General features: G+C 46.4%; 1 protein-coding gene across 2 annotated transcripts; it reads right to left on the reverse strand.

The window, feature by feature from the left end:
* Positions 1 to 71: 71 nt before the first annotated feature.
* pitrm1 (pitrilysin metallopeptidase 1) lies at positions 72 to 8,669 on the reverse strand. 2 transcript variants are annotated; one of them, XM_084708261.1, is made up of 28 exons: positions 8,569 to 8,669; positions 8,322 to 8,385; positions 8,028 to 8,130; positions 7,716 to 7,822; positions 7,327 to 7,478; positions 7,059 to 7,173; positions 6,837 to 6,933; positions 6,528 to 6,688; positions 6,228 to 6,354; positions 5,929 to 6,017; positions 5,594 to 5,722; positions 5,316 to 5,429; positions 5,113 to 5,209; positions 4,553 to 4,687; positions 4,179 to 4,317; positions 3,843 to 3,959; positions 3,535 to 3,664; positions 3,244 to 3,364; positions 3,001 to 3,077; positions 2,730 to 2,895; positions 2,475 to 2,575; positions 2,264 to 2,384; positions 2,099 to 2,155; positions 1,873 to 1,985; positions 1,399 to 1,524; positions 1,091 to 1,236; positions 656 to 758; positions 72 to 543 (listed from the first exon to the last, which is right to left on the reverse strand). In XM_084708261.1, exons 2-28 carry the CDS (start codon positions 8,366 to 8,368, stop codon positions 450 to 452), a joined length of 3,084 nt encoding a protein of 1,027 aa, XP_084564387.1. In that variant the 5' UTR covers positions 8,369 to 8,385; positions 8,569 to 8,669; the 3' UTR covers positions 72 to 449. The 2 variants fall into 2 exon arrangements, with proteins under 2 accessions (XP_084564387.1, XP_084564386.1); XM_084708260.1 differs by having other exon boundaries at positions 8,508 to 8,580.
* Between the last annotated feature and the right edge of the window lie 4,392 nt (positions 8,670 to 13,061).

A 13,061-nucleotide genomic window follows, 5' to 3' on the forward strand; every position in this document is an offset into this window, starting at 1 on the left:
GAGTATCATGATAGATGTCAAAACAAAAGATAATTCCTTTATTTGTTATATTATTAAATGAAACACCAAGCTTACATCAGTCAAAGGTTTAATAGATACATAATTCCAGCAAATTCTCATAAATACATGTACTCTATGGAAAAAAAATGAAAAACTTCCTCTTGTGTAACATTTTGTACCTGCTGATACTTCCTTCACCAGTACAGTTGCTGGGGTGGTTTGAACCCTTACATCAAACTAAATGAAAAAACGTATATTGATTCCTAATGACTGCTGATGTGAGGTTAGAACAGTTTTTGCCTGATTTGGGGAATAAATAATTATTGGCCAAAACAAAATCCTTGACACAAGTGAGTTCACTTCAGAGCATTTATCAAAGAGTTAACAAAGATAACACTGAGGTTCACCTGCTATGACACTGTTTTGTGTTGAACATGTTTGTGAATCCATTATTTTATGATCCAGGATGGGTCCTTCTTGATCGCATCATTATCAGGTCCCAAAATGGCCACTCCACAAGTTTGCTGTCCAATACCGAGGTACCTGGGTAGAAAAACAGGATTTGCTACATCAATATCAGCTCTGCATCCTTCTCAGCATACTAGAATATCCACTGAAAAATGAAATAATGCTAAATCCTAAGATGAAATCCTACCTGCCAGCAACATCCACCAAGCTTCTGTCTGTCACAGCGAAGAGTCTCTCTCTGTGACCCTGCTTCAGCTCGTCTGTGACGCCACTCAGGAAGCGACCCATACCTGCCCGGCGAGAGGCAACACAACGTCACATGACGACGGGGGTTTCAGAAGTCTCCGTGTTCCCAATACACACTATGGGTTACATGCCTTTAACAAAGAAATTCCCAAATGTATGCCATCACTGACAATCGCTGGTATTTTCAAGCTAAAGTTAAATCTACATACGAGAGGGAAAAACAGTCCAAAAAAAGAAGAAGAGGAGAACCCGCAGTTTAACAGATGAAAATAGCTGCCATTTAGTTATTCGCATTTGGGATGTGAACTGAGACGCAGGAAGTGGGGCCCGATGGTCGTCACGGCAGCGGGGGTTGTGCTCACGGTGGACGTCTCACCTTTGTCTGACGGGGCGACGGGAGAGTCGACCGCTGAGAAGACTGACAGCTTGGCCTCGTCAAGGTCCTGCTGGGTGAACTGGCCCTCCCTGGCCCACTCTACACCCTTCCGGAACGCCGACAGGGTCTGCACCGAGTTGGGATCCCTACAGGAATATGGGCATGTTCAGGGAAACTCAAATGTCACCTTGGCAGACCAACCCAAGTAGTGGTGGTCGTGGTTTTATAACCACAGGATTTGGTAGAAATAGTGTTGAAGCAGAACAGATGTCACATGACAAGGTGACAGGGGTCCCCCCCGTACACACCTGTATGAATAGAAGGTGAAGAGGCCTCCTCCCCCCATTCTGGCCCCGCCCCCATAGGCTCCTCCCTTCTCCCGGATCTCTCCGTGCAGGAACTTGGCTGTCATCATCCTCGCCAAGAGACACAGACTGGAGAGAGGAAAATTGACATGGATGTGGTAGGTAATATAGATGGCATATGGTCTAGTGCAGGGGTGGCCAATCCTGGTCCTCGAGGGCCGCCGTCCTGCATGTTTTAGTTGTTTTAACGACCATTTATTTGAATCAGGTGAGCTGGATCAGGGAAACATCCAAAACATGCAGGACAGCGGCCCACGAGGACCAGGATTCGACACCCCTGGTCCAGTGTCTTCTCTATTGTGGACTGTCAATTGAGTTTGAAAACCTGAGAGAGCAGGTAAAGTGGAGGGGATCAAAAAAGGGTCCTGACTCCCCTAGAGAGGGCTGGAGCACAGTGTGCAGGTGAGGACCAGGTACCTGGCGTAGTCCTGGTGGGTGAAGGGGACCGTGCGGATGCACTCGCTGACGAAGTTGACAGGGAACGGAAGTTGGAAGAAGGTCTTCATCTGGCAGGGCTTGAAGTGAGGCTCCTGAGGGTGAAACAAACGTCGGTTAACACGCCACCCTTCTGTCTAGGAATGAATGACAAACGTGAATTTTGAAAGTACTCAAGTCAGGGTCGCTTCATGAAGGTGATACCCACAGAAATGAGTTTTCTACTGGGCCCGGACCCAGGGGTTTCCAGTGGGTTCAATGGTCTCTGTTAGGACGAAAAGAAGAAAATGGAAATCCACAGTAAGATTTACAAGGTACAAGGCAACTCCCCTGAAGTTATGACACGGTTATGTTGGTAACATAACAGTCATACCTCAGTGATATTTGGTCTGACGTCTTTGCGTAGCTTCTTATTGGCTGCGATGTTGATCATGAAGTCTTCCAGCTGGCCAGCGGCCCCAGACATCATCTGAGGAGTGGCGTTCAGGGCACACCTGTCCGGAGGGAAACAAAACACAAAATCCAGTATATGTCTATGGATATGCATCCACGCACACACAGGCCAGCATGCTGCGGGACCGTACCTCATATTCTCCGGGTTGAGCAGGTGTCTCTTGATCCTTTGGAGAGTTCGTAGTACGAGTGAAAGATCCTGCGTCTCGGCCATCCTCTTCATGAACTTGACCTGACAGTCACACAAAACACTGGCCAATCAAATCACATTCTGTGCTGTCATAATGTATATCTACCCCAACCGTTCAGTTTTTTTTTTTTGGGGGGGGGGGGGGGGTTAAAAGTGTGTTTTGATCACCCCCTTCCTGTACGCAGGCCTCTCTCACCTGGTCCATCCCTCCAAACACTTCCTGTAGGTGACCTGCAGGGGTCAGGCTGCGGGCCGCCCGGCTCATGGCGTACGTGTGACCCGAGTACGAGATCCCATTGGCCAGCTCCTGCGCCGACATCATGACCAGCGATCGAAAGCGTTCCTCGTCGTCAAAGCGGGGGCTGGGGAAGGAGGAGAGAGAGCTCAAGGGAGCGAACCAACCATGGAGTGGAGGACCACCATGAACCATAACCCCCAGCCTGGCTCTACAGTTTGGTGTTGCCCACCTGTTGAAGGTGTCGCTCCACAGGTGGAACATGTCTGGAAGGTTCCTCTCTAGACAGGAGGAGCTGAGTAGGATTCCCTGAGAACAGGACACGGTCAGAACCCCACTCATAAACCACGCTGTTTAACATCCGTCCTCAAAGCCCACAGACGAGACACAAAGGGACAGAACAGACACCCCCCTCCACAGGTCTTCCCCGGCAACGGCGCCGAGGGAGGCGGCGTGTCGAGGCCTGGAGACTGACCTGCTCGTACACGTCCAGCTCGGACGAGTCGGGGATGACCTGCGTGGACACCGACATGCCTCCTGTCTTCAGCTCCATCTGCTGGGACTGCTGCCTGTAGTCCAGGCTCCCACAGCCGAGCCTGACAAACACACACACGTTATACACACACACACACACACCTTATACACGCTCCTCGGCCCAGCCAGAAAGAGCCCACGGGCTTCCATACTCAAAACATACCCAAGCTTACACAGACCATAAAATGAACTCCCAACAGCACACGCACGCTCGGCGTCCACGTGTGCTCACCTGGTGATGACACTGCAGAAGAGGGGCACGTATGGCCTGAGGTCCTCGGGCAGAGTGTTGAGGCTGCACATGGCTCTGAAGTACACCATGCCGTTGGTGGGCTGCTCACAGTACTGCACTGGTACCCCACCTACACACGGTAGCGGCACGGGGAGGGAGGGAAGGTTTAGTGAGGGTCAGGTCACCCTGATGTACACTGACTGTACGTACTGTACAGTGGAGGCCGAGGGCAAATGAGGCCGTGTTGGTGCACCAGTGTATACTGTACTATTGCCACGGCTGCTAGGGTATGTTTGGTGAGTGGTTACCTGCAGTGCCCAGCTCCACAGGTGTGAGTGATATCGTGGGCTCGATGTCTGACACTTTGAGTGCAGGCAGACATGAGGCGTCCTGGGTCTGGCTCTGGGCTGTCAACAGCTCGAGACCTGTGGAAGATAAACAACAATTACGGCCATTACCGTGAGAAACTAGCTACAACATATATCAATGCTACATGGAAGACAAAGGACTACAGTTAACAGTTCCCTAGATGTAGTTTATGGCTACTGATGATCCCTTTGAGGCTGATGAATTGGTGTGTGGTCCCAGCGAGACTGGCATTAGGCTCCTCTCTGTCTCTCTCTCACTTTCTCTCTCTCACACACCCTTCTGGTAGATGTCCTGTTTGTCGCTCTCAGAGAGAGCCTGGATCTTCAGCTGCAGTTTCTCCTCCTCGGTCCTGGCCTGCTTGTCCAGGTAGAGCTCGTCAGGACTCATGGTCAGGGTCAGCCTGTGAGTGTTGTCCTGCAAGGGAGAGGACACCTGGAGCTCATGTACAGAATTAGACCTTGGGGAGTGATAGAATACAACTGAATGAATGTCCTGTCAGTATATGGTTGAATGAGCAGTCAGTTATCTTTTACTTTTTGTCTGTTTGAGTAGGGTTTGTTCTATATAGACAGTTATACCTTGGTGTGTACATATTACCTTGAAAGCACGTTTGTATGTGAAGTTCACAAGTCCAAAAGCACTCCCTCACCTTGAAGTAGTGCTGAACCTTGTCCTGGAGGAAGCGGGGGTTGTCCTTCAGGGCCTGTCTGAACCTGGCAACGTCCTCACTGATCTTCAGCAGCTGGACTGGGTCTCCATCGTGGTTCCAGCAGGAGGCGATATACTGCAGCCAGAAGTGGACAGGTGGTACCTTTATTAGGACAGCTGGCACTGACATCTGTGGATGCCTACAGAGCTTCACCACAGGAGTAGCATTTGTCGGCGTCGGGAATAATTAAGTTGTGATTGTAGAGGTGTGTGTGGATTGACAATGGATTTGTCTCAAAATTCACAGAACTCATTAATCTAGCATACCAGGACAGGCTCAAGCAAAAGCTCAAAGTATTCAAAGGGATTTCAGGCTATTTCGTCCCAATCTGGTTAGAAATGTTGTCCTGTTAACCGTACCATACCACAGAGTACCCAAAGGACAGCAAGAAGAGCTTTGCTCCCTTGACAATCACAGAGGGTGTTTCCACAGACTGTCAGGGACGTCCTCACGGCTACAGAAACAGAAAGAGACGGGGGGGGGGAGGGCTCGGGACTCACGGAGGCCAGGGACAGGCCGAAGCTGGTGGACTGGTGCTTCATCTGGATCTCCAGCTTGTGCAGAAGAGCCTCGATCCTCTCATCCTCGAAGCCCTCCCTACAGCAGCGGGGCAAAACATGGAGGGAACCTCAGCGTTCGGGGGGCGAAGAGGAACGGCACCGTGACGGTCAACGGTCGAGACGGAGCGTTCCCGCATACTCACGCGATGATGTCGTCCACGGTTTGGCTGATGATGCCCTTGACTCTCTCGATGTCCTCCTCAGCCATCCCTTGGAGGCCGATGCTGAACGACGCCTCTTTGGTGCTCCCGTCATATCTGGGGGAAGACATCGGACTGGTGTCACTGAAGCGGGCAAGACAGACCACCACATTCACTTCCCTCCCTTCCACTGACACACGACAATGTGATAACACAGCGTGTCATCAGATAACGCAGCCCGGACGATGACGACCAAGATCCCCTTCCTCGACGACACGCACCCGACGACTGAGGAGAAGTCCGAACCGATGTTGGGCTCCAGGAGGGCCTTGTAGAACGGGGAGTTGGGCCCAGAGATCATCAAGGAGGACAGCAGACTCAGGGTGAAGGCTTCAAACGTATCTGTGATGCTGGGAACAGGGGTGCACAGGGAGAGGGAACAAGCAAATGGACAACTTTGAAACTTCCCCATAATCGGGCCAACAAGCAGGCAAACAGTAATCTGCTCCTCCCGAGCTGACCTACATGGCTGGATGACGTCAGTAAGCCAGATGCCCCTTAGGGGAAAGGCCATGGTTCTCTCTTACACATGCCTGTTGCTACTATGGAGACTTACTCTCCCAGCAGGTAGCTCATACACATGGTGTTCTGTTTGGCTGGGTCAGGGGCCATGGCGTCAGGACTGCAAGTTACATGCTCCTCTCTCTGTGGACCCACAAGGCACAAACACCAATGTTAACCATGCAAATCACACTGTGGATGACAGAGCCAAACTCCTTAACGGCACTGTGCCAAACAGGACAACCCGCAGTCAATTCTTCCGTGTGCGATTGGCCGAGCATGCGTTCTACAACCCAATCCGCCGCTGTGCTGTTGGCGTGTGGAGGGGACGTAAACAGGAAGTGGGAGACTGACCGGGGTGCTCCAGTGAGGCTGGTTGGGGACGGCAGTGTTGGGCTCGCTGCGCTGGAACCTGGACAGAGCCTGCTCCTGGATCTGCTTCAGATGTTGCTCCAGGGGCAGGTCACCATAGGTGAAGAACCTGAGGGGGGACGTTAGGAAACAACACCAGGTCAGCGCCTACGTCCCAGCACTCACTGTCGCTTATTAAAGGTACAGTATGGTGTTTATTTGGGGATTGGTCCGTGTTTTTATTCGATTTTTTTCCGTAGTCAGTGAGGTAGAGTGAGTTGCTGGGGTGGTGGTGTGCTGTACCGTGCATTGCTGGGATGGTAGTGCGTGGCGTGGAAGTCTCTGAGCTGTTGCCAGGAGAGGTCGGGGATGGCCAGGGGCTCCCCTCCAGACACCACAGAGTAGGTGTGGTCTGGGTACAGCTTGTTCTGCAGATGCTGGGCATACACTCGCTCGTTGTCTGACTAGAAAACACAATCATAAGAAGGACATTTAACATCTATTGCAATGCCACAATAGACTTCATTGGGTTTTCTTAACACATTTATAACAATTTGCTTTTATTTTATGTAACACAGTGAATACTTTTCAGATGGAAAAATGGAAACTCACAAAGGCCCCTTTCATTTCATTGAAGACGACTCCTTTAAAGACCAGTGGGGTACTGGGATCTGTAGGGTCTTCATTCTCTAATCTCCATCCCTCCTGCCTTTGACAGTCACCATTTTTAGATGATAGTGTGATTAAATGAGATAGAATGTCATATGATTTTTGGCAAAACAGCAACGTTATAACACTAAACCGCAAGTTAACAACACTAAATTATCCACTTACCAAAAATCTAATTCTCGTAAGCAAGGGAAAAAGACAGCATCCAGGTAGACAGAGAGAAGATTCTGGAAGTCTTTGGCATTTTGTGTGGAAAACGGATACATGGTGTAATCACTGGCTGTGAACGAAAGATAACAGGTTTACATCAAATGTAAAAAGATGAACTTAAGTCGAGAGACTTGGGGGCAATTTCATGACTATAACGCACACCTGTGCACACACACACACAGTCGGTTCTTTAACTGGGATCTCTGGTGTTCCACCACAGTACCTGTGAAGGCGTTCATGAAAGTGGAGAGAGACCTGTTGAGCATCTTGAAGAAGGGATCTCTGCAGGGATATCTCTCTGAGCCACACAGCACTGTGTGCTCCAGGATGTGTGGGACACCTGTGCTGTCCAAGGGGGTCGTCCTGAGCTGAACACTGCAGGAACACACAACAAGGACGTCTGTCATTGAACAGCTTACCCATTTCATACCCATTTCATACTGTTTGAGGAGATCATGCACTGCGTCTAGTCTAATGACTTCCAGTTGGGCTTCATTTAATACAGATTTGAAGAAGAATACCTGTGTGAGGGGGGGATTATTTATTTGTTGTAGTCAGCAGGAATTGACCAAAAAACCTGAAACCTTGGGTTACCACAAATACTAGCTTTACCTGAAGAGGTTATTGGAGTCATCTCTGGCTGCATGCAGATACTGAGCCCCTGTGTTGTCATGGGTTAGCTTGACAGCGGTCAGGAACAAGTCAGGAACAGCAACAACCTGGAGGGAACATGAGGATCTTGAAGGCTCTCATTTGAGTTAACTCTTAAATGACACAACGTAAAAGTCATCTTAAAAATGTGAGGTTGTATTTAAAGCCCATTTGAATCTAGCTTACAATATGCATTGCTATATTATAATAAACACCTGTTTTATCATTATTACACCTGGTTGACTGAATGAAAGTTCGAACACTGCTACATACCTCTTTGACAGTGAAGCCATGGATCTTTTGTCCAGCCTGATACTGTAATGCTCTCTCTGTTGCTGAGGTAGTCCTGAACCTCCATTGACTTTGTCTTTGGAAACTGGAGGTGAAAGAGAAGGTTATTATGTATGCTTGCATCATGCATCTCTTGCATCAGATGTGTTGCTCAAGCTATGTGTTACAACCATTATCATTGTAAGAACAGAGGGAGAGGGCATCATCAGAACAGAGGGCTAGATGGCTAACGAACCTAGCGTTAGCTAGCTAAATACAAGAGTTGGGTAACCTCACCTTAAAGATCGAAGTTTCTGGAGAACTGTTTTACTTTGCCGGAACATGATTCCCCGCTATTAAACTGCAAAAAATGAGATGTCCTTCAAACTAATATCCATAAACGTGCATATTCAACTTCCAACCTGGTAAAACTGCTATTTTCATATAATCCGTGCTACCCATCCCCAGTCCATGTCCTCTTACTCATGCCGAGTGTGTTGCTGTAGTCACATTGGATTTAGTGCACATGCAATCGCGACAGTACCTGCGTAGATTGCAGACAATGTACTAGGTCTACATGCATAAACTCTCGTCGCAGTATGACGCAGATGAGTACAGTTACTTGTTTTGCAGATCTACTTCTTGGCAGCTTTTTGCACCACTGAACACTTCTACGACCGGCTTATATTCCAATTTTCTATTGGATAATTTACTGAAGAACACCTCTTTTGGTTGGCTAAACCTGATAAGACGCGCGTTACAAAATCCTGACAGTTTAGGAAAATTTGTAACAGGCAAAAGGAAGCAGAAATTTCTGTTATTTGTAAGTTATTAGAATATGTGTTTGTGTTATGTATTGCCTATTGTCGTATTTATTCGCTTTCACGATATCCTAATATCCACGCGATAATGTAGCCTAAGTGTAATTTACTCTTTGTACCAGGAGATAGAGCTAGTGCACTGCACTGAGCCAGTCATCAGGGTCGGGCGTCAGCATCAGAAATATTTTGTTATTTCATTATAGGCTACAGGGCTTTATTTTGTTTAATATATATGGTGCACGGTTTAACCTTTACATTGTAAAGATACAACTTTGAATCTCTACAATTGACTCAATCTAAATCTGTACAATATAACCTGCTCATCAAATAGGCATAAGCCTTCACATCTCAAATTTACTTTTCTTCGCAGAAAAGTATTCATCTCCAACGTTTGTGTCATTTTAATATTACATTTACATTACATGTATGCATGCATGTAGCAGACACTTTCAGCCAAAAGGAGTTCCAAAAGAGAGCTTTACAAAAGTGCACATAGTTCACTGATCATAACAACGAGATAGCCCCAAACATTTCGGGTAGCCCAAAACATGAAGCATACATTGTGATAACGAAATAAGTAGAAGAACCATAAGAGCATGTAGTTGAACAAAGTCAAATCAAGTTGCTATACCTTAAAGCTCTGCCCATGAGACAAAGTTTAGCTAGCACAATAAATGAATTAAAGTCTGAACTAAGAAGATGACAATCATGATGTACACTCAGGTAGACACAGATGCACTCAGCATATGTAACACATGCTGCCTGTATTGATGTGGTTGTGGAACTCAGGGTCATTATGTGAATTTCCAGATCAGAATAAGAAGACCTTGAGATGGAGTTCGGGTGCCCCTGACAAGATCTGGAACGTCTCCCTCATCTGACTGCTGTATGTAAGAGTACATTGTTACCCTGAACCTCTGCAACACTTGTAAATCATGGTTCTACAGAGCTCTATTGAAATACCATAATAAAGACCAGAGCTATACATTCCTCTCAGATGGAATTTTAATCGCATACCATTTTTTTAAAACCATGACAACATTTTTTCAGTGATATCAAATTCTTCTCTGAGCCTTGGTTACAATAACACAGATAAATATTATTTAGCTCAAAACACCAACGATGCCTGAACATCGTCCATGATACAGCTGGTGAAATATGTTCCGTGTTTTTTCCTGTACAGATCTTTAACAGAGCTGTCTAGATAAAATCAAATTTCAGGCAAAGGCTACTGTACTACAGTACATTTCTGTCCATGTGTGTGCTTTGATAAGTATCTGATATGTATGCAGTCTTAAGGAGCTGCAGCCGTGCTGTATTCGGTATATAGCTGTGTTTGAACTGTATGTTGTGTTAGCCTACAGTATAGTGAGGTAGACCAGACAAAATCAGAGAAGGACTTTCAGATAAAGTGGGACGACAGCACAGAGAGCGTGTGAGCAGAGCTGAGGAATGGACCTAGTTGGAAATGTCTGATCCCTTTTCCCCTTACCTTTGGGGCCAATTAGACAGAAGAAAATGAACAAATGTAACACTGTGGCAAAATTGCATTTAAGGTCTTCTCCAAAATCATGTTGCATACTGTACTAATCCCTCTGATGCCTAGACAATATATTGCATACTTTCACAAACAATCAATTTAGGAGGTGGTTACTGAATATAATAATACACATGTCAAAGGCACACGTACTTAAACTCACACACACACATACACACACACACACACACACCGTACAGATGTGTTGGGTGTGAAATATTCGAGCTGGCCTTGTCTGACATTTATCTGGACAGATATCCTCCCCCAGTCCCTCGCAGCACGCTGGGACTCAGATGGCTCCTCTGACAAATAGCTGGAGGCTCTCCCTTTTATTTGGACGCAGTAAAAATAATGTTGTGGCACAATATAGAAACATGTGCCCCTGTTAGGAGCCCCGTGAACAGCACTTGTGTGATTGGGGCTAAATGGACGGAGGGGTCGATAACACACAAAGTCACTCAATTCAAAGCATTACAGCCAATAAATGTTCTGTCTCTTTCTTACCCTCCCTCCTTTTCTTTTCACGCTCTGCTCAACTCAGGTAACAGGAGAGAACAGAGCGGTGCTGATGCCTTGTACAGTTGTTAAGACTGTCCATTTTGAAGAGGAATAGAATCCTTACTGGAGATTCCTTCTGTACATTGCATTGTAGTGATGGCTTGGTAGCCTTGAATGTGACGTTGAGAGAATAAAGGGAACATGTTCCCAGACGTGAATTCCCCTCGAGTCAATTTTGACAAGGAATTCAACCCTCAGTTAGCTATCTCTATAGTTTCAGCATTTATTAAAACACTTTTTTTTCTTTCCCCCTGCTGTGTCAGTGAAGCTGAGTTGCTATCTGCTGGACAGTATTCAAACTGGACCCTTAGGATATTCTAATTCCGGTGTTTGATCAAGAAGAGGAGTTCAGTGAGGAGCTCCTTCAGATCCAGATGGGTTCTGCCTTGGTTTAGCATCAGCATGGCATGTAGCATTAGCATGGCATGTTAGGTGGGTGGCCTTGCCCGAGGCCCCAGACATGGAAGTGCTCCAGCATGACGTCTCTTTGATACACACATATGAGAATGTGTAGGGAGTTACAGGGTTAGTGCATCACACAAATCCACGTTGTTGTCAATGCCAGGCCTTCAAATTGTATAATAACCCTTGACGATTGTCACTGTTTGGGATTTTTTTTTTTTTACTCTGGAGGTGTTTTTTGCTGTAATTTCTCAAAGGAATTTGGGGGAATTTATTTACAGCAATGTCAATTTAGCATACAACACGCATCAAAAGCAACCTTGTCTGGTAGTTGTTAAAAAGCCTCTTTTATAGCAGATGATGTCATACTTTTCAATTATTCATACTAGTTTTAATAGACAGGAATATGATTATATAGTTTGACAATGTGGAGGAAAAAATCCCCAAATTCGTTTCAAACATTCATGCATATTTAATACCGGATGCCAAGACTTCACAGAGCAATATAATCCCAATATGCACCCGGTCGTTATCGCTGTCATATGCAATATGCAATAATTCCTCCTTGTACCTCTTTGGAAACCAAAACAGCATGTGGCTTGTATGAAAAGCGGGGCTTCCACAGTCAAACCCCAGAGTTTGGATTCCCTGGGTATCTGTCTTTGTTCTTGGCAGCCCATAGAGACACAAGTTGTTAACTCTGTGACATGCTTTGATTGGCCCGTTGTCCTCCACTGGGGCTTTATGCCTATAGCTGTGTAGAGAGCCATCACGGCTCCAACAGACCTGTTGACAAAGCAGGACTTCTTCTGCCGAGGGAGGGGAAGAAATGTGTGTGTGTGTGTGTGTCTGTGCGCGCGCTATAAACAAAACTATGAATTAATTCCCTTACTCAGTGCTTTATCTCCCAGGCAAAAAACATACTTCATCAAAGGTGTGCCAAACAAGGCATGAAATTCTGTTTGGGTTTTTTTTTTTTTTCTCGTCAAAAAATTTAATTAAAGACTGTCAATCTGTCCCCTATGACTTGAGATAGCATGAGCGATCAGAACTATCTCGAAAAAGTCATTTAATAATGTAGCACCACCATGAGGGCCATTAAACTGGAACCAGAAAGGGACACATAAAGACAATGCCACATACTGTAGATGTACACACAAGCCTACGTCACCTCAGGAAGGGTAGCCCCGCAGGGACAGAGCCATCGTCGTAAAAGAAAAGGGGCCTCACTATTTCACTATGACTTTATTATGCATCTTAAAGGGAAGGTTTTTTATTAACATTTAATGGGAGGAGAGCAGGGGGAAGATTTTCATGCCTGAGATGAACAAGTGGAGTTGACACACCCGAGAGCTTCTATAAAAAAAACACACACAATTCTCGCTGCACCTTGACTCATATATCATTAATTAGAGTAACGGTCAACAAGTAATGGCTACCCCCCTGGGGGCTCTCTGAAGAGTGAGATGAATGACCAGGACGTTCTTTCTAACCCATCCTTTTTGAAAAGGGTTATTTTTATATTGCTGTTTTATTTCTATTCTTCGTCAAAGGGCCTAGAGTCCATATTAACACTCAACCTTGCAAACAGGTGCATGGGTATCATATGTAATGAACGGTAATGTAAACCCAACCCCTTGATTCCCTTTAATGACCATCATCCACCCCAATGTCACCCTGTGTTTCTCCCCCTTACCTGGATGTGGCCCTGGTGCCTCT

Source organism: Hypomesus nipponensis, chromosome 10 (assembly GCF_054491055.1).
Source record: "Hypomesus nipponensis isolate SF chromosome 10, ASM5449105v1, whole genome shotgun sequence".
Classification (NCBI taxonomy): Eukaryota; Metazoa; Chordata; class Actinopteri; order Osmeriformes; family Osmeridae; genus Hypomesus; species Hypomesus nipponensis.